This window comes from Heptranchias perlo, chromosome 39 (genome assembly GCF_035084215.1).
Source record: "Heptranchias perlo isolate sHepPer1 chromosome 39, sHepPer1.hap1, whole genome shotgun sequence".
NCBI lineage: Eukaryota > Metazoa > Chordata > Chondrichthyes > Hexanchiformes > Hexanchidae > Heptranchias > Heptranchias perlo.
This window is the reverse complement of record NC_090363.1, coordinates 13,245,590-13,271,676: the sequence shown is the minus strand read 5'-3', so window position 1 is coordinate 13,271,676 and position 26,087 is coordinate 13,245,590. Positions and strand designations below refer to the sequence as shown.

The following is a 26,087-nucleotide window of genomic DNA, read 5'->3' as shown; positions in this document are numbered from 1 at the left end:
AACGTGCAGGTGGTGTTGTTCCCATGTGCCTGCTGCCCTTGTCCATCTAGGTGGTAGAGGTCGCGGGTTTGGGAGGTGCTGTCGAGGAAGCCTTGGCGAGTTGCTGCAGTGCATCCTGTGGATGGTACACACTGCAGCCACAGTGCGCCGGTGGTGAAGGGAGTGAATGTTTAGGGTGGTAGATGGGGTGCCAATCAAGCGGACTGCTTTGTCCTGGATGTTGTCGAGCTTCTTGAGTGTTGTTGGAGCTGCACTCATCCAGGCAAGTGGAGAGTATTCCATCACACTCCTGACTTGTGCCTTGTAGATGGTGGAGAGGCTTTGGGGAGTCAGGAGATGAGCCACTCGCCGCAGAATACCCAGCCTCTGACCTGCTCTCGTAGCCACTGTTGGGACCATTAACTCCGGGTCTGATTCACGTCCTCACATTGTGTCCGCAGGAGTCACTGAATGATGAGCAGGCACATTGACCCTGGCTGTTTTCTCATCTCATGGATCCCTGGGGCAATTAGCCCAAAGTTATTTCCCCCACAGCACTGTGGCTGAAATCAGTGGAGATCAGATATTAAACAACAACAACTTGCATTTATATAGTGCCTTTAATGCAATAAAACCTCCCAAGGTGCTTCACAGGAGCGCTATCAGGCAATTTTGGCACCGAGCCATATAAGGAGACATTAGGACAGGTGACCAAAAGCTGGTAGGAGTGTGGAACCCTCTCCCACAAAAAGCAGCAGATGCCAGCTCAATTAATAATTTTTAAACCGGAGACCGATAGATTTTTGAACTCCAAGGGTATTAAGGGATATGGAGCCAAGGTGGGTAAATAGAGTTAGGATACAGATCAGCCATGCTCTCACTGAGTAGCGAACAGGCTCGAGGGGCTGAGGGGCTGAATGGCCTACTCCTGTTCCTATGATCAAAGAGGTAGCTTTTAAGGTGCGACTTAAAGGAGGAGAGGGAATTCCAGAGCTTAGGGTTGAGGCAGCTGAAGGCACGGCCGCCAATGGTGGAGTGATTAAAATTGGGGATGCGCAAGAGGCCAGACTTAAAGGAATGCAGAGATCTCAGAGGGTTGTAGGGGCTGGAGGAGGTGACAGAGATAGGGAGGGGGCGAGGCCATGGAGGGATTTGAAAACAAGAATGAGAATTTGAAAACTGAAGCGTTCCCGGACCGGGAGCCAATGTAGGTCAGCAAGGGGAGGGTGTAATTACAAGCGTGACATGTTTACATAGGCAGTTTCTGTTAGAAATGTGAATTTGTAGCGACAGGAAATATGTGCAGGTGTAAAATTATATTCACTATATTGATTTAAAATAAGCAGACGAATACCTTGGAATAGCCGAGCAAGGAAGATCACAGGGACTGCTTGATGCATTTGTAATTAATAATCTCACGATGGGAGGGGAAATACAGAGAGATTTAAACTACTGGGAGTGAATAAAGTTCCCAGAGGAGCAAATGGTAGAACTGTTTTGCAATTTCATTGAATTTTACTCCATGGGAACTCCTTACGCGTTAGGATGTTTGTATTGTGATTGGTTTAGTTGGGGGGGGGGATTATATTGACGAGGAAGTTTGCGATTTGAAGTTGGAGTCTTGTCTGACCGGCCAAATCCCGGAGCTCTCCCTGCCATGAACACTGTGGGTTTCTCGACTGCATCCGCCGGTAAGGGCACCCGTGTTTTCCTTGAACCCCGAAATATACCGTGGGGGAAAAAAATGCTGCTTTTTAAAAAGAAAATAACAATCCCTTAAGGACTGAGAGAGTGTGGGACAGGGCGGGACTGAGCAGCAGACAAGCTCCAGCTGAGCCTGGGACATCATGACAATTACAGGAAATCAGTGCATGCACGGTACAACCGGGGGGTGTAACTAACTGTGGGGTACAACCGGGGGCTGTAACTAACTGTGAGGTACAACCGGGGGGTGTAATTAACTGTGGGGTACAACCGGGGGGGTGTAACTAACTGTGGGGTACAACCGGGGGGTGTAACTAACTGTGAGGTACAACCGGGGGGTGTAATTAACTGTGGGGTACAACCGGGGGGGTGTAACTAACTGTGGGGTACAACCGGGGGGTGTAACTAACTGTGGGGTACAACCGGGGGGTGTAATTAACTGTGGGGTACAACCGGGGGGTGTAACTAACTGTGGGGTACAACCTGGGGGTGTAACTAACTGTGGGGTACAACCGGGGGGTGTAACTAACTGTGGGGTACAACCGGGGGGTGTAACTAACTGTGGGGTACAACCGGGGGGTGTAACTAACTGTGGGGTACAACCGGGGGGTGTAACTAACTGTGGGGTACAACCGGGGGGTGTAACTAACTGTGGGGTACAACCGGGGGGTGTAACTAACTGTGGGGTACAACCGGGGGGGTGTAACTAACTGTGGGGTACAACCGTGGGGCTGAATGGGTCCAGTCCCCAAACAGAACCTTTGCATTGGGATCCCAGCAAGATGTAATTTTAAATTGGTTTAGCAGTTCTAAATGTGAATTAGGATGCTGGATCGCTTCACTAGAAGCAGTGCTGTTATGATCTGACCTTTTAAAAGACAGAGAAGCTCAGCAAAAGTGGGGCAGCCTCTGTGGAGCAAGAAACAAGACAGTTAATGTTTCAGCTCGAAGACCTGTCGTCAACTCTGTTTCTCTCTCTCCACAGAGGCTGCCTCACTTGCTGAGCTTCTCCAGCATTTTCTGTTTTTATTTCAGATTTCCAGAGTCCGCAGTATTTTGCCTACGATCCGACCTTCTTGCCAAGCACTAAACTGGGCAATCAGATTCCCGACATCTGCGGCCCCTCAATACCTCCCTCAACTGAAAAGAACTTGGATTTATAAAGTGTCTTTCACAACCTCTGGACGTCCCAAAGCGCTTTACAGCCAATGAAGTACTTTTCAAGTGTAGTCACTGTTGTAATGTAGGAAACATGGCAGCCAATTTGCGCACAGCAAGATCCCACAAACAGCAATGTGATAATCTTATTTTTTAGTGATGTTGGTTGAGGGATAAATATTGGCCAGAACACCAGGCAGAACTCCCCTGCTGTTTTTCGAAATAGTGCCATGGATCTTTTGCGTCCACCTGAGAAGGCAGACGGGGCCTCGGTTTAATGTCTCCTCTGCAAAACGGCACCTCTGACAGTGCAGCACCTCCCTCCGTACTGCACTGAGAGTGCCAGCCTGGGTTATGTGCTCAATCAAGTCTGTGGAGTGGGGCTCGAACCCACGACCTTCTGACCCTGAGGCGAGAGTGCTACCCACTGAGCCAAGGCTGACACCTCAACTGGACGTTGTAAGTGTGCGGGGTCTGGACAGCCAGGCTATTGCACCTTGGATGCTTGGATGGCATCACAGCCAAACTGGAACCTGCTCGGGCTATAGACTGACTGACTCACATAATCGCTCACATACGTACATTGGCCAACTCAGGATAGAATTGAATCTGGAGCCATCCCCTGGTGGTAACCCACCAAGCAACCAGTTTATCAATCGAGCCCTTAGAGGGCCCCAAGAACCCTGATAACTTAGGAACTTAGGAACAGGAGTAGGCCATTCAGCCCCTCGTGCCTGCTCCGCCATTTGATAAGACCATGGCTGATCTGTGATCCAACTCCATATACCTGCCCTTGTGGTTAAATATACACTTTCACCGTTTTGTGGATGAGTTCTGATTGTGTGTGCTATTTATCGTGCAACAACTATTATAAGTTGGATAGTGTCCGATTCCTGTCCTTTCTCCATGTTTTTGCAGGGCGGTTATTTCCCTCTGGAGCCTCGAGCTGGCCGGATCACGTTTGGGAAGCCTTGGCGGTGGGAATAATAGCTGTCAGCGTGTCATCTTGGATAGCTTATCGGAAAAGTAAGTACGGAAGTTCAGGAGGAAGAGTGGAGAATTCCACCGACAGTTAAAGTCGACCGAGTTCCCCACTCAATGAGCTGGGTCCCACTAAGCAGGTCCCCATTGAATGGGTCCCATTGTCACGATGTAATTGGCCGCTCTGGCCACTGGGTGTCTCAGTGGAGCGACTTTCTGCCACCTCTCTTCCAACTCCATCCACAACTCATGTTGTAAAATAACAGCTTGTATACCTCGACTGGCCATGAGTAACACCTCTGACAACTTACTGGTCTCTCCAGTATACTCATAGTCTTGCTTGTAGTGTCACACTTACTCCCTGTATCACTTTCTCTGTCACCGTAGCCCCCCGACTTTAACCTAACCCGCTCGGTGGGAACAGGATTGGTTCAACTCAGGCGCCCGATTTACACTCAGCCCGAATTTATGCTCCATTGATTTCAACACCGGGCGGGTTAGGTTAAAATTGGGGCTGGTCTTTTGACTCACGGTGACAAAGATCATGGGAGACCTGCAGATAGAAACATAGAAAATAGGAGCAGGAGTAGGCCATTCGGCCCTTCGAGCCTGCTCCACCATTCAATATGATCATGACTGATCCTCTGTCTCAATACCATATTCCCGCTCTCTCCCCATACCCCTTGATGCCTTTTGTGTCTAGAAATCTATCTAGCTCCTTCTTAAATGTATTCAGTGACTTGACCTCCACTGCCTTCTGTGGTAGAGAATTCCACAGGTTCACCTCTGAGTGAAGAAATTTCTCCTCATCTCAGTCCTAAATGTCCTACCCCGTATCCTGAGACTGTGACCCCTCGTTCTGGACACCCCCCCAGCCAGGGGAAACATCCTCCCTGCATCCAGTCTGTCTAGCCCTGTCAGAATTTTATATGTTTCAATAAGATCCCCTCTCATTCTTCTAAACTCGAGTGAATACAGGCCGAGTTGACCCAATCTCTCCTCATACGACAGTCCTGCCATCCCAGGAATCAGTCTGGTGAACCTTCGCTGCACTCCCTCTATGGCAAGTATATCCTTTCTTAGGTAAGGAGACCAAAACCTCACACAATACTCCAGGTGTGGCCTCACCAAGGCCCTGTATAACTGCAGTAAGATATATGTTATAGACATGTGGATTCTGTAATTTACTGAGCAGTTTACGAACACTGCAGAATTGAGTAATGTTTGTGGCAAAAGGGAGTGAGGTACTAATGTTGCAATTAACCACCCAAACTATTTATTAAGTAATGGGAAGAATTTCCTTACCTCTGCAAATGCTTTTTCCCGCCTCTCCTAAAGGTGCTGACTCTCGGTGCACAGTTTCACTGGAGTTGGCTGCCCACCACTACCTCGCCCCTGTGGCCTCTGTTCACTTGTGGCCTTGAGGACAAGACAGCTCGGCCTCTCCCCCACTCCCCACATAGAATCATAGAAAGGTTACAGCATGGAACGAGGCCGTTTGGCCCATTGATTTCGTGCCGGCTCTATGCAAGAGCAATCCAGTTAGTCCCACTCCCTCGCCCTATCCCCGTAGCCCTGCACATTTTTTCCTTTCAAGTACTTATCCAGTTCCCTTTTGAAAGCCATGATTGTATCTGCCTCCACCACCCCCTCGGGCAGTGAATTCCAGATCCTAACCACATGCTGTGTAAAAAAGTTTTTCCTCATGTCACCTTTGGTTCTTTTGCCAATCACCTTAACTCTATGTGCTCTGGTTCTTGACCCTTCCGCCAATGGGAACAGTTTCTCTCTATCTACTCTGTCTAGACCCTTCATGATTTTGAACACCTCTATCAAATCTCCTCGCATCCATCTCTGTTCCAAGGAGAACAACCCCAGCTTCTCCAGTCTATCCACGTAACTGAAGTCCCTCATTCCTGGAATCATTCTAGTAAATCTCTTCTGCACCCTCTCCAAGGCCTTCACATCTTTCCTAAAGTGCGGTGCCCAGAACTGGACACAATACTCCAGTTGTGGTTAAACCAGTGTTTTATAAAGGTTCATCATGACTTCCATACTTTTGTACTCTATGCCTCTATTTATAAAGCCCAGGATCCCGTATGCTTTTTTAACCACTTTCTCAACCTGCCCTGCCACCTTCAATGATTTGTGCACATATACCTCCAGGTCTCTCTGTTTCTGTACCCCTTTTAGAATTGTGCCCTCTAGTTTATATTGCCTCTCCTCGTTCTTCCTACCGAAATGTATCACTTTGCATTTTTCTGTGTTAAATTTCATCTGTCATGTGTCCGCCCATGCCACCAGCCTGTCTATATCCTCTTGAAGTCTATCACTATCCTCCTTACTGTTTACTACCCTTCCAAGTTTTGTGTCATCTGCAAATTTTGAAATTATGCCCTGCTCATCCAAGTCATCAATATATATCAAGAAAAGCAGTGGTCCTAGTACCGACCCCTGGGGAACACCACTGTACACCTCCCTCCAGTCCGAAAAACAACCGTTCACCACTACTCTCTGTTTACTGTCCCTTAGCCAATTCTGTATCCATGTTGCTACTGCCCCCTTTATTCCATGGGTCGCAATCTTGATGATAAGCCTACCATGCAGCACTTTATCAAACGCCTTTTGAAAGTCCATATACACCACAACATCTGCATTGCCCTCATCTACCCTCTCTGTTACCTCATCAAAAAACTCTATCGGGTTAGTTAAACACGATTTGCCTTTAACAAATCTGTGCTGGCTTTCCCTAATCAATCCACACTCGTACAAGTGACTGTTAATTCTGTCCCGGATTATCGTTTCTAAAAGTTTCCCCACCACTGAGGTTAAACTGACTGGCCTATAGTTGCTGGGTTTATCCTTACACCCTTTTCTGAACAAGGGTGTAACATTTACAATTCTCCAGTCCTCTGGCACCACCCCCGTATCTACGGATGTTTGGAAGATTATGGCCAATACCTCCGCAATTTCCACCCTTACTTCCCTCAGCAACCTAGGATGCATCCCATCCGGACCGGGTGACTTATCTACTTTAAGTACAGCCAGCCTTTCAAGTACTTCTTCTTTATCAATTTTAGCCCATCCAGTATCTCAACTATATCTTCCTTTAGTGAGACTGTGGCAGCATCTTCTTCCTTGGTAAAGATAGATGCAAATTACTCATTTAGTACCTCGGCCATGCCTTCTGCCTTCATGAGTAGATCTCCTTTATGGTCCCTAATCGGCCCCACTCCTCGTCTTACTACCCGTTTACTGTTTACATGCCTGTTGAAGACTTTTGGATTCCTTTTTTGTCATCCGTCAGTCTATTCTCATACTCTCTCTTTGCCCCCCCTTATTTCCTTTTTCACTTCCCCTCTGTTTTCAACCTGACATCTGTCATATGCCCCTTTTTTCCGTTCCATCTTACTCTCTATCTCTTTTGTCATCCAGGGAGCTCTGGCTTTAGTTGCCCTACCTTTCTGCCTTGTGGGAATGTGCCTAGACTGTACCTGAACCATCTCCTCCTTAAAGGCCGCCCATTGTTTAATTACAGTTTTTCCTGCCAATCTTTGATTCCAATTTACCTGGGCCAGATCTGTCTCATCCCATTGAAATTGGCCCTCCTCCAATTGAATATTTTTACTTTAGAGTGGTCCTTTTCCATTGCTAGTCTAAACCTTATGATACTATGATTGCTGCTCCTTAAATGCTCTCCCACTGACTCTTGCTCCACTTGGCCCATCTCATTCCCTAGAACCAAGTCCAGCAATGCCTCCTTCCTCGTTGGGCTGGAAACGAACTGATTAACACACACTCCCCACTGAATATACTTTCCTTCGAGGCGGTGCAATGAATGGGATGAGAGTGTTGTCCTGTGAGGAGAGGTTGAGTAGAATGGGCCTATACTCTTTGGAGTTTAGAAGAATGAGAGGTGATCTCATTGAAACATATAAGATTCTGAGGGGGCTTCACAGGGTAGATGCTGAGAGGCTGTTTCCCCTGGTTGGAGAGTCTAGAACTAGGGGCATAGTCGCAGGATAAGGAGTCGGCCATTTAAGACTGAGATGAGGAGGAATTTCTTCACTCAGAGGGTTGTGAATCTTTGGAATTCTCTACCCTAGAGGGCTCAGTCGTTGAGTATATTCAAGGCTGAGATCGATAGATTTTTGGACTGTAAGGGAATCAAGGGATATGGGGATCGGGCAGGAAAGTGGAGTTGAGGTCGAAGATCAGCCATGACTTTATTGAATGGGGGAGCAGGTTTGAGGGGACGAATGGCCTACCCCTGCTCCTATTTCTTATGTTCTTATGGACGATGATCAGGAGCGGTAATTCTTTGTCCGAGTCTGTCTCTTCCCAACACAGGGGCAATGAGGCTAAGGGAGTGCCGCACTGTCGGAGGTGCCGTCTTTCGGAAGAGTCGTTAAACTTTTACGTCTGCCCTCTCGGGTGGACGTAAAAGACCTCATGGCATTATTTGAGGAAGAGCAGAGGAGTTCTCCCTGGTGTCCTGGCCGAGATTTGTCCCTGAACCCACACCTAGAACAGATTATCTGATCGTTTGTCTCATTGCTGTTTGTGGGATCTTGCTGTGCACAGATCGGCTGCCGTGTTACCGACATTATAACAGTGACTGTACTTCAAAAGAACTTCATTGGTTGTGAAGCTCTTTGGGATGTCCTAAAGTCATGAAAGGCGGTATATAAATGCAAGTCTTTCTTTAATTGTAGCATCCATGCTCTTTTCCTCCCCCCCCCCCCCCCCCCAAAAAAAAGCTGTTGAGGCTGGGGGGTCAATTGAAAACTGGGATTGATAGATTTTCGTTAGGTAAGAGCATTAAGGGATATGGAACCAAGGCGGGTAAATGGAGTTAAGATACAGATCAGCCATGATCTAATTGAATGGCGGAGTAGGTTTGAGAGGCCGAATGACCTACTCCTGTTGCTATGTTCCACCCCAATTGAGATCAGTAACTCAGCAAAGACAGGGAAACCAAACTCCCTTTTAAAAAATATTTCTGAGATGTGCACAGCAGTGGCAAAGCAGCATTTATTGCCCACCCCTAGTGCCCTGAGGGCAATAATAGTCAACAACAAGCCATGGGACTGGGTCTTGTGTTGTGTGCAGGCCAGACCATAGTGGGTTCTCTTTCTCGAAGGGCAGTAGTTGAACGAGTCAGATTGTTCCAACAATCTGGCAGCTTTCATGGTCGTTTTTTTTTTGGTGTCGCCTCACGGATTTTTTCTGAATTCAGTTTCACAACTTATCACGGGGTGGGATTTGAACTCACGGTCTCTGGGGTGATAGTCCAGTACAATCGCCACTAGGTTACTGTACCCCATACCGGGTGCAGTACCCCACCGAGCGGTTCAATCAGTCAGAGCCTTGGGCAGGAAGGGCGTCTCTTAAATTTCTAAGCCTTTGGTTGCTGCTGACAGCCTTGTTGTTTCACTGCTGTCGAGCGAATTCGGGTCAAGATATCGTTTTAACCTGGTTGCTTCAACGATAAGTGCAGGTTAAAGTAACGCTCTCGATTTGAATCCCTAATTAGCCTCTGCGTTGGAATATAAAAGTGAGGAAGTGACGCTTCAGTTGTACAGAGCCTTGGTCAGACCCCGTCTGGAGAACTGCGTCCAGTTCTGGGCACCGCCCCTCAGGAAGGATATTGGAGGGGATGCAGCACAGATTCACCAGAATGATACTGGGGTTAAATTTATTCCTTTAAGGGATAAATAGGGATGGGCAATAAATACTGTCTGCCAGTGTTGCTCATATCCCAAATATATTTTTTAAAAAGACATTCGATTCCCCGTCTTTGCTTTAAATATATTTATTTAAATGTATTCTCTTCAGTTCAGAAGGTTGAGGGGTGATCTAATTGAGATGTTTAAGAAGATTAAAGGAGTTGACAGGGTAGATAGAGCAGAACTATTTCCTCTGGTGGGACAGGCCAGAACAAAGGGGGCATAATCTTAAAACTTTGGCCTTCATTGCAAGAGGATTTGAGTACAGGAGCAGGGAAGTCTTACTGCAGTTATACAGGGCCTTGGTGAGACCACATCTGGAGTATTGTGTGCAGTTCTGGTCTCCTTATCCGAGGAAGGATGTCCTTGCCATGGAGGGAGTGCAACAAAGGTTTTTTTTTTATTCGTTCATGGGATGTGGGCGCCGCTGGCGAGGCCGGCATTTATTGCCCATCCCTAATTGCCCTCGAGAAGGTGGTGGTGAGCCGCCTTCTTGAACCGCTGCAGTCCGTGTGGTGACGGTTCTCCCACAGTGCTGTTAGGAAGGGAGTTCCAGGATTTTGACCCAGCGACGATGAAGGAACGGCCGATATATTTCCAAGTCGGGATGGTGTGTGACTTGGAGGGGAACGTGCAGGTGGTGTTGTTCCCATGCGCCTGCTGCTCTTGTCCTTCTAGGTGGTAGAGGTCGCGGGTTTGGGAGGTGCTGTCGAAGAAGCCTTGGCGAGTTGCTGCAGTGCATCCTGTGGATGGTACACACTGCAGCCACAGTGCGCCGGTGGTGAAGGGAGTGAATGTTTAGGGTGGTGGATGGGGTGCCAATCAAGCGGGCTGCTTTATCTTGGATGGTGTCGAGCTTCTTGAGTGTTGTTGGAGCTGCACTCATCCAGGCAAGTGGAGAGTATTCCATCACACTCCTGACTTGTGCCTTGTAGATGGTGGAAAGGCTTTGGGGAGTCAGGAGGTGAGTCACTCGCCGCAGAATACCCAGCCTCTGACCTGCTCTCGTAGCCACGGTATTTATATGGCTGGTCCAGTTAAGTTTCTGGTCAATGGTGACCCCCAGGATGTTGATGGTGGGGGATTCGGTAATGGTAATGCCGTTGAATGTCAAGGGGAGGTGGTTAGACTCTCTCTTGTTGGAGATGGTCATTGCCTGGCACTTATCTGGCGCGAATGTTACTTGCCACTTATCAGCCCAAGCCTGGATGTTGTCCAGGTCTTGCTGCATGCGGGCACGGACTGCTTCATTATCAGAATGATTCCTGGGATGGCAGGACTGACGTATGAGAAGAGATTGGGTCGACTAGGCCTATATTCACTAGAGTTTAGAAGAATGAGAGGTGATCTCATCGAAACATACAAAATTCTAACCGGACTGGACAGACTAGATGCAGGGAGGATGTTCCCGATGGCTGGGGAGTCCAGAACCAGGGGTCACAGTCTCTGGATATGGGGTATGCCATTTAGAACCGAGATGAGGAGAAATTTCTTCACTCAGAGGGTGGTGAACCTGCCACAGAAGGCAGTGGAGGCCAAGTCATTAGATGTATTCAAGAAGGAGATAGATATATTTCTTAATGCTAAAGGGATCAAGGGATATGGGGAAAATGGAGATGGAGTTGAGATACAAATCAGCCATGATCTAACTGAATGGCGGAGCAGGCACGAGGGGCTGAATGGCCTACTCCTGTTCCCATGTGTTTGCATCGTCAATGATTGGACTGTAAGAGTACAGAATCAAGCTTGCCTCTGCTTTGCTCATCTGTTAATTCCACCCCTCCCCCCACCTGATTTTGAATTCTTTTTAAAAAGAATAGACCCTCCCTTGTCCTCCTGATGAGGAGTCCACTGTTTTTAAAATAAAAAAGCCTGTGATGAAGTGCAAACTGTGCGACCTCTTGTGTGCTGGACACGCAGTGAGGCAGAGCACGCCTGGACTGCAGCGGACCAGGGAGAAGGCCCATCGCCACCACCTCCTCGGGGCAACTGGGGATGGGCAATAAACGCCAGCAGTGTCCACGTCAAACTGGGAGAGGAGAGCATGGGGGCCACTCCCCTCAATTAGCGGGACAAGCTGCTGAAGGCGGTCATTATGGATGATCTGAGTGACCGTAGGCAGCTGTTCGGGGGGGGTCTCAGAGGGGCTGCAGTGAAGGGGAATTGTCCAGGGGGCAGCTTCAATCACAAGGCGGTGGGAGTCAGCCCTGGAGCAGGTGAGTGGGGACAATCCAGACCAGAAGGAGTAACGCAGCATTTGCCGCTGTTCTGTATCTTTACAGGAAGGTTTGATGGCTCAAAATCTGAACCCAGGAGCAGTCTATCGTTGGAAGTGTTACTACAAGCGGTGATACTTTCAGGAGCTGTGTTTGCCTCGTACTGGAAAGGCTCTCGGCAAGGTGAGACTGTTGATGGTCGTTTAGTGTGAGATAGAAGTCCAGACACTGTGCCCTCCCTCTCAGCTGCGATGGTAAAGACTCAACCCAGCGTGTTTAAAATTCTCATCCTTGCTTTCAAACCCCTCCATGGCCTCGCCCCTCCCTATCTCTGTGACCTCCTCCAGCATTGCAAACCTCTGAGATCTCTGCGCTCCTCCAATTCTGGTCACTTGCGCATCCCCGCTTTTAATCACTCCACCGTTGGCCGTCGTGCCTTCAGCTCTGGAATTCCCTCCCTAAACCTCTGCGCCTCTCCGCCTCTCTCTCCTCCTTCAAGACGCTCCTTAAAACCTACCTCTTTGACCAAGCTTTTGGTCTCCTGTCCTAATATGTCCTTATGTGACTCGGTGTCAAATTTTGTTTGATAATCGCTCCTGTGAAGCGCCTCGGGACATTTTACTACGTTAAAGGTGCTATATAAATGCAAATTGTTGTTGTTACTGAGGTACACAGACCTGCAAAGGCCCATGGGCAATCCTCAGTCTGTTACCCATTTGGCTTTTTATGGAATGATCCTATAAATAAAGCTTACATAGGGAAATACTTGGAAATATATCGGCCGTTCCTTCATCGTCGCTGGGTCAAAATCCTGGAACTCCCTTCCTAACAGCACTGTGGGAGAACCTTCACCACACGGACTGCAGCGGTTCAAGAAGGCGGCTCACCACCACCTTCTCAAGGGGCAATTAGGGATGGGCAATAAATGCCGGCCTCGCCAGCGACGCCCACATCACGAGAAAGAATTAAAATAAAAGAAATCAGGAGAATCCAGAGGAAGTTCTCCCCCGATATTCCGATCGGGAATTCAGGAGAAACTTCTTTACCCAGAGAGTGGTGAGAATGTGGAACTCGCTATCACGTGGAAGTGGTTGAGGCGAATAGCGTAGATGCATTCAAGGGGAAACACGAGGGAGAAAGGAATAGACGGGTATGCGGATAGGGTGGAAGGAGGGTCTTGTGGAGCATAAACACCGGCATAGACCAGTTGGGCCGAATGGCCTGTTTCTGTGGAGATTGGTGTTAGTAGACTGTCCAATGAGGTGACGCTGCACCCAAAGTCCTGCCAAAATTCAGGTGGACAATCAGGAAGAGGGATAATTGGAGTGTGGGTAATAGAGGTCCTCACACTTGTCCTAGCTGCAGCAATCTGCCTACTGGAGTTTTAAGTGTTGTTCGATGCTACTAAACTCCCGGCAAAATGTTTAATGTAACTAATATCTTTACTTAGAGTTAAACAGCAATATGAAGCATTAAAATTGGCGAGCACTAAAAGTGCCATATATAACATATAACAAAGATATAGCAGGAGTGTCCATGATGGGTTAATTACCTTTCGTAGGAACTGCTCTGTAATGAGTGTGATGATATCTGATCAAAGTTAAACAAAGTTTTCTGTTGATTTGTGAATTCAGCCTGTCTCAGCTCCCTGCAAAACCTCCTTTGCTAACTTTTATTCAATTGTAAACAATTTTACAACACCAAGTTGTAGTCCAACAATTTTATTTGAAATTCACAAGCTTTCGGAGGCTTCCTCCTTCCTCAGGTGAATGTTGTGGAAATGAAATCCTCGAACCCTTCGCATTTATAAATCACAGAACAATACCTGATGATTGCAGATAGTCTTTCCAACTGCCCGTTGCCAAGGCAATCACAGTGTGCAGACAGAGAGGTGTTACCTACAAGGCCACCGAATATACAAACAACCAAAAAAAAACAGAGAGAGAGAGAGGCAGAAACATCCGGAAGGAAGGAGGAAGCCTCCGAAAGCTTGTGAATTTCAAATAAAATTGTTTACAATTGTCAACCCCAGTCCATCACCGGCATCTCCACATCACAACTTTTGTTCAAGCAGGGATTGAAATGTTGTCTTTTATTTTGACTGTTTTAAGCTCCTAGCTCCTAGTAACTCTTTAAAAAATGAGGTTCCACACACCTCAACAATATTTCATGCATCTAAACCCTCTAAAACCACTCCCTTCTGTCAGAACTCTTCTCTTCAACCATGGGGTTGGGGGTAATATATTAGCATGGATAGAGGATTGATTAACGGACAGAAAACAGAGATTAGGGATAAACGGGTCATTTTCAGGGTGGCAGGCTGTAACTAGTGGGGTACCGCAAGGATCAGTGCTTGGGCCCCAGCTATTTACAATCTATATTAATGACTTAGATGAAGGGACCGAGTGTAATGTATCCAAGTTTGCTGATGATACAAAGCTAGGTGGGAAAGTAAGCTGTGAGGAGGGCACAAAGAGTCTGCAAAGGGATATAGACAGGTTAAGTGAGAGGGCAAGAAGGTGGCAGATGGAGTATAATGTGGGGAAATGTGAGGTTATTCACTTTGGTAGGAAGAATAGAAAAGCAGAATATTTTTTAAATGGTGAGAAACTATTAAATGTTGGTGTTCAGCGAGATTTGGGTGTCCTCGTACAAGAAAGATAGAAAGTTAACATGCAGGTACAGCAAGCAATTAGGAAGGCAAATGGTATGTTGGCCTTTATTGCAAGGGGGTTGGAGTACAAGAGTAAGGAAGTCTTGCTACAATTGTACAGGACTTTGGTGAGACCACATCTGGACTACTGTGTACAGTTTTGGTCTCCTTATCTAAGGAAGGATATACTTGCCTTAGAGGAGATGTAACGAAGGTTCACTAGATTAATTCCTGGGTTGAGAGGGTTGTCCTGTGAGGAGAGATTGATTAGAATCGGCCTATTCTCTCTGGAGTTTAGAAGAATGAGAGGTGATCTCATTGAAAAATATCAGATTCTGAGGGGGCTTGACAGGGTAGATGCTGAGATGTTGTTTCCCATGGCTGGAGAGTCTAGAACTAGGGAGCATAGTCTCAGAATAAGGGGTCGGCCATTTAAGACTGGGATGAGGAGGAGTTTCTTCACTCAGAGGGTTGTGAATCTTTGGAATTCTCTACCCCAGAGGGCTGTGGATGTTCAGTCATTGAGTATATTCAAGGCTGAGATTGATAGATTTTTGGACATTAAGGGAATCAAGGGATATGGGGATCGGGCGGGAACGTGGAGTTGAGGTCGAAGATCAGCCAATGATCTTATTGAATGGTGATGCAGGCTCGAGGGGCCGAATGGCCTACTCCTGCTCCTGTTTCTTATGTTCTGTCCACCCTAACTTTCTTGTTTCCTGCTTGCCCTCCGCCTTCTCCCATTGTAAAGCATTCCAAGATGATTTTCTGTGCAACGAGTCCTCTGTGACAGCGAGTTGTTGATCTGCACAGCACTGAGGGAGGTGCTGCACTCCCGTCTTTCGGATGAGACGTTAAACCGAGGCCCCGTCTGCCCCTCTCCAATGGACGTAAAAGATCCCACGGCCGCTATTTCAAAGAAGAGCAGGGGAGCTCTCCCCGGTGTCCTGGGGCCAATATTTATCCCTCAACCAACGTCACTAAAACAGATTCTCTGGTCATTTACCTCATTGCTGTTTGTGGGATCTTGCTGTGCACAAGTTGGCTGCCGTGTTTCCTACATTACAACAGTGACTGCATTTCAAGAAAAGGACTTCATTGGATGTGAAGCGTTTTGGGACGTCGGCCCAAAAAGGCACTATATAAATGCAAATGCTTTTCTTTCTTCCCACTCCAGACCCGTTTAATGTTAAAGGGCCAGATTATCCCACTGTGGCTGTTGTGGGTGAAGATGCCATACTGAACTGCACGGTGGAATCCTACAAACAGGACGGGAGCCTGGAAATCGAATGGCGACACCTGGACTCTGGTGCGGCGCTCCTGAAGTGCGGAGACGGCCAGGAGGGGCCGTGCCACTCCCACAGGGGCCGGGCGCACCTCTTCGAAGATCAGCGGGCGGGCGGCAATGTGTCCCTCAAACTGGACAAGGTGCAGGCATCTGACGCTGGGAGATATCGATGCACTGTCAGCTCGAAGAGCCATTCCAGCGACGTGGTTGTGGAGCTGACCATTGTGGGTAAGAGGGTCACCAGCGGCGTAACTGCAGCGGACACCGGACATGGCCGAACTCCCCCCTTGCGCCACCCCCCCCACCCAAGTGGGTCCAGTATTGCCCAGTGTAAGCTGAGCAATAGCGATGATGAACAGCCCAGTGTTTGATCCCCAATTTGCGTGGTGTTGGCTAATCTTCAACGGGGCCGTGGTAGGGATAGAGACTGCTACAGTTGTCCTCGGCCTCCTTCCCCCCCCCCCCCCCAACCATCCCAGGGACCAGATCAGCCGATCGCTATCCAATGACCTTACCGGCAAACGTACCTCCGCATGCCTTAGGAGAGGGCCCTATTGGGCTGGGTCAGTTCAGTATCCCGCTAACACTCATTGGCTGGGCTCACCAGTGGGGATCGGCCAATCAATGACCGGGGAGGACGCTTGGCATTTCCTCCAACCTTTAGCCAAAAGAGTCGTAGTCGGCCATTGTAATTGTGATAGTGTTCATCTCATTTAAGGGGATTAACTCGTATGGAGTCATGTTTGGTTCCCTGAAGTTATACACTGCAGGACTAAGGGGTACTGCTGGACATTAGCCCATGCAGCTCACTGTTGCTTGTCCAGCTAGGACCACCTGACCTGGTTATCTGCAGGCAAGTGGGTAGAAACCCGACTCCCGGCTACATGTCCACCGAACCAGGCCTCATTAGTGAAACAGGCTGGGCTGGTCAACACTGCCCGGGAGTACTCCAGACCGGCCTGATTCAGGAATCGGGTTAGCCAGGCTGCCGTGAAGGTTTTCCTTAGATACTTAGTTGAAGCTGTGTATAGATGAACCAATTCGCAGTCCGGTGAGTGGGAACTACACACACGAGCCCAGTGTTACTCAGAACATTACGGAAATGACCATCGCCCCATCCCTTTTGTGTGGCTCGAGGGACACCCTCGGAAATGCTGCTACACAGAGTGGTGGGACATGCAAGGTGCCTCTGATTCCCGCACAAGAGGGAAGCTCCTGATATCCATCAGGCCGATGTGGGCAGTTGCCAAGTGAAGGCCAGGCCGCTCCCCACAGGAAGGGAGGCTACAGGAGTGGTTCAGTAGTTCGATTTTAATTGGGCTATTTCGCATTTTTTTTAGGGGGGGATGGGGGTTTGTCAGCCGGATGTCTATTGTGAATGGAAACTCATAAATCGACACCCAACTGTCGTGTTTCTGATGGAGTGCGGTCCCTCCCCATGGAGACATCACCCACTTACCCATGTCCAGAGAGCTTAGCTGCAGGTTGGCAGAGCCCAAGTTTGGGTCCCAAGTGTGCACAGGGGTACGGCTGGACATTAACCCACGCAGCCCAGCATTGCTTCTCCAGCTAGGACCACCCGACCTGGTCATCTGACGGGTTATAACTATCAGGAGAAACTAAGAACTGAGAGATTATAACAATCAGGAAAGACAGAACAGGCTGGGGCTCTTTTCTCTAGAATAAAGAAGGCTGAGGGGTGACCTGATGGAGGTCTTTAAGATTATGAAGAGGTTTGATAGAGTAGACGTAGAGAAGATGTTTCCACTTGTGGGGGAGACCAAAACTACGGGCCATAAATATGATAGTCACTAATAAATCCAATAGGGGACTCGGGAGAAACTATTTTACTCAGAGTGGTGAGAATGTGGAACTCGCTACCAAAAAGAGTGTAGTGTATCCAGTTTGCTGACGATCCAAAGCTAGGTGGGAAAGTAAGCTTTGAGGAGGACACAGAGTCTGCAAAGGGATATAGACAGGTTAAGTGAGTGGGCAAGAAGGTGGCAGATGGAGTATAATGTGGGGAAATGTGAGGTTATTCACTTTGGTAGGAAGAATAGAAAAGCAGAATATTTTTTAAATGGTGAGAAACTATTAAATGTTGGTGTCCAGAGAAACACAAAGTTAGCATGCAGGTACAGCAAGCAATTAGGAAAGCAAATGGCATGTTGGCCTTTATTGCAAGGGGGTTGGAGTACAAGAGTAAGGAAGTCTTAATACAATTGTAGAGGGCTTTGGTGAGACCTCACCTGGAGTATTGCGTACAGTTTTGGACACCTTATCTAAGGAAGGATATACTTGCCTTAGAGGCGGTGCAATGAAAGTTCACTAGATGATTCCTGGGATGAGAGGGTTGTCCTATGAGGAGAGGTTGAGTTGAATGGGCCTATACTCTCTGGAGTTTAGAGATTCTGAGGGCACTTGACAGGGTAGAGGCTGAGAGGTTGTTTCCCCTGGCTGGAGAGTTGAGAACTAGGGGGCATAGTCTCAGGATAAGGGGTCGGCCATTTAAGACTGAGATGAGGAGGAATTTCTTCACTGAGGGATGTGAATCTTTGGAATTCTCTACCCCAGAGGGCTGTGGATGCTGAGTCGTTGAATATATTCAAGGCTGAGATTGATAGAATTTTGGACTCTAGGGGAATCAAGTGATACGAGGATCGGGCAGGAAAGTGGAGTTGAGGTTGAAAATCAGCCATGATCTTATTGAATGGCGGAGCAGGCTCGAGGGGCTGTTTGGCCTACTCCTGCTCCTGTTTCTTATGTCCTTATTGAAGCGAATAGCATAGATGCATTTAAGGGGAAGCTAGATAAACATATGAGGGAGGAAGGAATATGCTGATAGGGTTAGATGAAGTAAGGTGGGAGGAGGCTTGTGTGGAGCATAAACACTGGCATGGACCTATGGGCTGAATGGCCTGTTCCTGTGCTGTAAATTGTATATAATCTGCAGCCAAGTAGATAAAAACCCAACTTCCATCCAGGCTTCATTAGCAAAACAGACTGGCTGGTCAACATTGGCCTGGAGTACTCTGGACTTGCCTGAGTCAGGTGTAGGTTTGTGGAGATGTTCCTTGGTTCCGAGCATCCATTGCAGTCACCTTGATCTGAAAAAACCCCTTTCACCGGCTGTGTGGAAGCTGTAGATAACCCTGCCTCCGAACGGCGTTCCCAGAGATGCAGAATAGGAGATCAAACAACACTGAAACCCCACTGGGTCTGGATCCCAGAGGCATAGGGAGAGCGAGTCAGCCAAGGACTGTAGGTAAGCTGCGACTGACCCTCCCCCAGACCACGTCATGATGGTGTCAGCTGCACCTCAGTGGGCAGCACTCTCGCCTCTGAGTCTGAAAGGTCATGGGTTCAAGTCCTACTCCAGAGACTTGAGCACAAAATCCAGGCCGACACTCCCAGTGGAGTACTGAGGGAGCGCTGCGCTGTCGGAGGTGCCGTCTTTCGGATGAGACGTTAACCTGAGGTCCTGTCTGCCCCTCTCGGGTGGACGTGCAGGTTCCCACGGCAATGTCTTGAAGAAGAGCAGGGGAGTTCTTTCATCCATATCTTTGTGACCTCCAGACTCAGCTATTCCAATTCTCTCCTGGCCGGCCTCCGTAAAATTCAGCTCATCCAAAACTCTGCTGCCCGTATCCTAACTCGTGCCAAGTCCCGTTCACCCATCACCCCTGTGCCCGCTGACCTACATTGGCTCCCGGTCCGGGGAATGCCATGATTTTAAAACTCTTAGGGTTGAGTCTCCACTTATTTGCACCAGTAACATCAGGGCCGAATCGGCTGAACCAGCGCAAAAGATCGGGGAAATTTTAAACGTAAGTGCGTTACGCCCAAAACTACTTGCGCGATCTTTCACACTGGTTCAAGAATCAGTTCGCCCGGAACAGGCTCCGCCCACAAAACTGGCCACGCCCCCAGGTCGGCGTGGCGAGATTCTGCCAATCACTCTGGTTCGGGAAGGCTCTTCAAATGAGCTCGGGCGCTGGTAGGCACCTTTTAAAAGCTTTTTCATATCAAAAAATATTTAACTTCCGAAGAAACTGACTGACGTATACCAATGAAACTATTAAATGGTTTTCAGTATCGTGTTTTCTAAGGTCATTTCAGTGATTTTAAATCTGGTTACTCACAGACAGAGGACTGGGCCCCCTCATTAAAAATGCTTCCTCTTGGTGATTAAACCCATTTTCAGCTGAATTAATAAAATTGCACCAGGTTACCACTCTTAATCACTTCAAGGAATGCTTCTTAATGGACAAAAAAAGAAACGATTAAACCCAATTGCTCTGGTTCATGGAAGATTTTATGTTGGTGATTATGCAAAGGGATTTCAGTGGAAACTTGAACCTAACCAGCTCAATTTCAAGCACACTTTGGGCGAAATTTCCCGCAAACTCTACCCATTTTATCTTTGCTTTCAAATCCCTCCGTGTCCCCGCCACTCCCTATCTCTGTGACCTCCTCCAGCCCTCCGAGATCTCCGATTCCGGCCTCCTGCCCATCCCCGATTTTTCTTTGCTCCACCATTCAGCTGCCTCGGCCCTAAGCTCCGGAAACCGCTCCCCAAAAGCTGGGGGAGAAAGCTCCAGGGACCCAGCCAGGAGCAAACTGCTATCAGATGGGGACCGCCTCAGCCCCATGACACTTTTTTGTAGAGCATGAGCGGCCGACCCGCCTCTGGCAATACCGGCCTTCGGGTTGCACTGGGATAGGTGAAATAAAGGCAAATTCAGCCAGAATGTCACAGAAATTGGCACCAATCCATACAAGATATTAGGATGGGTGACCAAAAGCTTGGTCAAAGAGGTAGGTTTTAAGGAGCGCCTTAAAAGGAGAGAGAAGTAGGGAGGCGGAGAGGTTTACATATATATATAATTTTACAGCACATAAACAGGCCGTTCGGCCCAACAGGTCTATGCTGGTTCCACACATGGGAAGGCATGGTGTTGGAGAAGAATAGGTTGGCTTCTGTTAACTTTGGATTTCACTGTAGTAAAATAGAACGTGCACTACCATTTATGTTTTGTCATTGAAGGAAAAGGTGCACATATTTGGTGGCTAACTTATTCAATTAGGTAATGATTATTGGCACGGTCAGGTAGGCCAAAGAGGGCAGATATGTTGTCATGTGGTAGGAAGGGTTGAGGGAATGACCTTTTAATTGAAAGTGGAGGAGGAGGAGGCATGTTGATAGGGTGAGATGAAGTAAGGTGGGAGGAGGCTCATGTGGAGCATAAACACCAGCATTGACCTGTTGGGCCGAATGGCCTGTTTCTGTGCTGTAAAATTATATATATATGTAAACCTCTCCACCTCCCCACCTCTCTCTCCTTTTAAGACGCTCCTTAAAACCTACCTCTTTGACCAAGCTTTTGGTCACCCATCCTAATGTCTTGTGTGGATTGGTGCCAATTTCTGTCTGCCTACGCTCCTAGAGTTTAGAAGAATGAGAGGGGATCTCATTGAAATGGATAAAATTCTGACAGGGCTAGACCGACTGGATGCAGGGAGGATGTTTCCCCTGGCTGGGGGGGGGGGGTCCAGAACGAGTGGTCACAGTCTCAGGATACGGGGTAGGACATTTAGGACTGAGATGAGGAGAAATTTCTTCACTCAGAGGTGAACCTGTGGAATTCTCTACCACAGAAGGCTGTGGAGGCCAAGTCACTGAATATATTTAAGAAGGAGCTGGATAGATTTCTAAACACAAAAGGCATCAAGGGGTATGGGGAGAGAGCGGGAATATGGTATTGAGACAGAGGATCAGCCATGATCATATTGAATGGCGGAGTGGGCTCGAAGGGCCGAATGGCCTACTCCTGCTCCTATTTTCTATGTTTCTATGAAGTGCCTTGGGATGCTCTACTATGTTAAAGGTGCTGTATAAATACAAGTTGTTGTTGGTGTCCTGACCTACACTTCAAAAGTACTTAATTGGCTGTGAAATCTTTGCGAGGTTGTGAAAGGTGCTACATATTTCATACAAGTCTGTCTTTCTGACCCGAGCCAATCATTTCACTCTGTTCCAGCCCTTGGGACAAAGCCAAGTTTATTGATCACGCAGTTCAATGAGAGCAGCATTGTTTACATCTGCCAATCGAAGGGCTGGCACCCCGAACCTGGCATCATCTGGAAAGACGGCGATGGAAAAACCCTGGTACCACTGTCGAAAGTAACCAAGGCAGTTGACGAGCGTGGCCTCTACAATGTGGAAATCGAATATCAGGCGACAAATGTAGTTTCACCCATTGTGACCTGCATCATCTACAACAGACTGAATAATGATAAAAAGGCATCGACAGCACAAATAGTGGGTCAGTTATTGCACCTTTCAAAACTTAATTAACAGGTTTTAAAAACTTATGCATGTGAATTTCCTGCTCATTATGTGAGGGATGTTTCAGGCACCCAGTGTCAGCATTGAGCACCTGCAGGGCAGGTACAGCACGGGTTAGATACAGAGTAAAGCTCCCTCTACACTGTCCCATCAAACACTCCCAGGGGAGGTACAGCACGGGTTAGATACAGAGTAAAGCTCCCTCTACACTGTCCCATCAAACACCCCCAGGGCAGGTACAGCACGGGTTAGGTACAGAGTAAAGCTCCCTCTGCACTGTCCCATCAAACACTCCCAGGGCAGGTACAGCATTGGTTAGACACAGTAAAGCTTCCTCTACACTGTCCCATCAAACACTCCCAGGGCAGATACAGCATGGGTTAGGTACAGAGTAAAGCTCCCTCTACACTGTCCCGTCGAACACTCCCAGGGCAGATACAGCATGGGTTAGGTACAGAGTAAAGCTCCCTCTACGCTGTCCCATCAAACACTCCCAGATCAGCTACAGCCCGGGTTAGATACAGAGTAAAGCTCCCTCTACACTGTCCCATCAAACACTCCCAGGTCAGGTACAGCACGGGTTAGATACAGAGTAAAACTGCAATGTCTCAATAATGTCCCTGAGATCTAACCTTGGAGAGTAATCCCTCTTGCACCTCTGAGCCATTCTTCAAACTCACTTAGGATCTACCTTGAGTTTACATTCTGAATGAGAATGCCCAGTTAAACAGAAATTTTCAGCCACTCTGGATTGGGTTTGACCCCCAGATCTCAAGTAAAAGTCATTTTCTAGCCCAGTGCAATAGCAGGAGGTTGTGTTTAATGTCTCATTGTATAGTTTGTGTGTAAAAGGTTTACACTTTTTTCTGTATAACTGAACTTACAAAAAAGCTGCTCTGACAGTCTTCTGCAAATGGGAACAGGGAAATACCCATTGGGTCAGTAAATGCACTTCATTGGTGTGGTACTGACCGTACAGACCAGGGAGGTCTTGGGTCAATGTCCGGCCTGCGCTGAGATAGCTGATCTCGGCTAGCCTGATGGTACTACTACAAAATGCCTTAATTAGAGAAGGGGAAAAATCAGTCGGGATTCCTCTGCTGACTGTTATCCAGCGCTCCCCTAGTGGAAAGTGTGTCTTTGTGGACTTTGGGTGACGACGAGATCGGGCTCGGCCGCAACTCCTTCCATTGGTTGGCTGGGCTGGCAACACTCACTCGGCCTGAACAAGGAAGAGGGACCGCTAGTAGGGCAGCCAGTAACCGTGGCAACCCAGCACAGAGTTGGCGGCTGGAGGGGCGGAGGTAGTAAAACTGAAGGGGGAAAATGGTATATTGTACCAGTGGTCTTGCTGGGGGGGATTGGGTTGTCTTTTAGTTGTGTTTGTTGTGATGGGCTGAGATGGGTTGTGGCGCCACTACTGGTGGAAGTGAGAATAACAGTCACATTACCCATTGATTCCAATGGGCTGAAGGCATTACTACGGTAACGAGTTTTTTTATATATAAATATAATATAGAAATATGAGCTCTCATTCTCTTTTGCAGATTTTCTTCCACATGTTCAATTCCGTGTCAGTGAAGCCGGTAAGATTTTTCACATTAAGATAAAAGTCACCGTTCAACTCTTAGTTCATTTTGATCAGCCGTAATTGACTCTGGACTATCTCATCTTTTTGTTCCCCAGAATGGAGTAGAATTCACGGTTACTCAGGTAAGTGAAACACGAAGGGACCGAGCGAGTCAGAGGGAAGTCCAGTCTGGGTCCACGCACAGGATGTTAAGGGACAAAGAAAATTGTTTAGACCACATGAGAGACTCCTCCCCCTCCCCCCCCCACACTCCCCACTCCCCACCTCCTCCCCCTCCCCCCCACTCCCCATCTCCTCCCCCTCCCCCCCCACTCCCCACTCCCCACCTCCTCCCCCTCCCCCCCACTCCCCATCTCCTCCCCCTCCCCCCCACTCCCCACTCCCCACCTCCTCCCCCTCCCCCCCACTCCCCATCTCCTCCCCCTCCCCCCCCCCACTCCCCACCTCCTCCCCCCTCACTCCCATCTCCTCCCCCTCCCCCCCACTCCCCCCACCTCCCCCCTCCCCCCCCCACTCCCCACTCCCCACCTCCTCCCCCTCCCCCCCCACCTCCTCCCCCACCCCCCCCCACTCCCCACCTCCTCCTCCACCCCCTCCCCCCCCCACTCCCCACCCTCCTCCCTCCCCCTCCCCCCCCCACTCCCCACCTCCTCCTCCTCCCCCTCCCCCCCCCACTCCCACCTCCTCCCCCTCCCCCCCCCACTCCCCACCTCCTCCTCCTCCCCCTCCCCCCCCACTCCCCACCTCCTCCTCCTCCTCCTCCCCCTCCCCCCCCCACTCCCCACCTCCTCCCCCTCCCCCCCCCCCACTCCCCACCCCCTCTCCCCCCCCACTCCCCACCTCCTCCCCCTCCCCCCCCCACTCCCCACCCCCTCCCCCTCCCCCCCACTCCCCACCTCCTCCTCCCCCTCCCCCCCCAACTCCCCACCTCCTCCTCCCCCTCCCCCCCACTCCCCACCTCCTCCCCCCTCCCCCCCATCTCCTCCCCCCTCCCCCCCATCTCCTCCCCCTCCCCCCCACTCCCCACCTCCTCCTCCCCACTTCCCCACCTCCTCCTCCCCACTCCCCACCTCCTCCTCCTCCCCCCCCCACTCCCCACCTCCTCCCCCCCCCACTCCCCACCTCCTCCCCCCTCCCCCCATCTCCTCCCCCCTCTCCCCCCCATCTCCTCCCCCCTCCCCCCCATCTCCTCCCCCTCCCCCCCATCTCCTCCCCCTCCCCCCCATCTCCTCCCCCTCCCCCCATCTCCTCCCCCTCCCCCCCATCTCCTTCCCCTCCCCCTCCCCCCCACACCTCCTCCCCCTCCCCCCCCACACCTCCTCCCCCTCCCCCCCCACACCTCCTCCCCCTCCCCCCCCCACACCTCCTCCCCCACCTCCCCTCCCCCCCCCACCTCCTCCCCCTCCCCCCCACCTCCTCCCCCTCCCCCCCCATCTCCTTCCACTCCCCCCCTCCCCCTCCCCCCCCCACACCTCCTCCCCCTCCCCACTCCCCACCTCCTCCCCCTCCCCCCCCCACACCTCCTCCCACTCCCCACCTCCTCCCCCTCCCCCCCCCACTCCCCACCTCCTCCCCCTCCCCCCCCCACTCCCCACCTCCTCCCCTCCCCCCCCCCACTCCCCACCTCCTCCCCCTCCCCCCCCCCACTCCCCACCTCCTCCCCCTCCCCCCCCACTCCCCACCTCCTCCCCCTCCCCCCCCCCACGGCTCAGATGGACATTTGGGGATTGAGGTACAGACCAGCCATGATCTAACGATGGCGGAACAAGTTCGAGGGGCTGAATGGCCTACTCCTGTTCTTATGTTTTAGTGACGTTGATTGAGGGGTAAATATTGGCCCCAGGACACAGGGGAGGACTTCCCTGCTCGTCTTAGAAATAGTGGCCGAGGGATCATTTATGTTCACCCGTGAGGGCAATCGGGGCCTCGGATGTAACGTCTCATCCCAAAGACGGCACCTTCCGACAGTGGCACTGCAGCGGGAGTGTCCCGCCCAGTCGTGTGAGCGAGGTTGTGAAAAGCAGGAGGGAGTTCGCAGGCGGAGGGTGTGTACAGATGAACGCTGTAGTATTGAGCACAGTCCAGCGAGGCCCAAGACTTGATTGCTGGCCTGTGCTGGTTCAGCTGATCTCAGTCAGGATGATTGAGGTGATACAATTGTCCTCTGAGCCAGGGAGGTGGTGGGGGCGGGGGGGGGGGGAAATCAGCCAGGGTTCCCCGCTCCCCATCCATATCCAGTGGCCCCCCCCCTCCTCCTTTTTGCTGGAAACAGCAAGTATATGGACAAGGATCAGGCTCGGCTGCGATGCCCCCCCCAGGCTGAAGATCTTCCTAACATTCACTGTCCAGATTCCTGCGTGGATGATTGGGGTGGGGGCAGATACCCATTCAGCCATTCCTCCCAGTGCGGAAGGCAGAGGAGGAGTTAGGGACAATTGA

At 49.8% G+C, this 26,087-nt stretch overlaps 1 protein-coding gene across 1 annotated transcript; it reads left to right on the top strand.

Moving 5' to 3' along the window:
• Positions 1-1,583: 1,583 nt before the first annotated feature.
• On the top strand, positions 1,584-23,778 carry LOC137305281 (butyrophilin-like protein 2). Its single transcript, XM_067974134.1, has 7 exons — positions 1,584-1,670; positions 3,760-3,867; positions 11,834-11,950; positions 15,598-15,936; positions 21,750-22,034; positions 23,605-23,643; positions 23,744-23,778. Exons 1-7 carry the CDS (start codon positions 1,637-1,639, stop codon positions 23,776-23,778), a joined length of 957 nt encoding a protein of 318 aa, XP_067830235.1. The 5' UTR covers positions 1,584-1,636.
• The last annotated feature ends 2,309 nt before the right edge of the window (positions 23,779-26,087 follow it).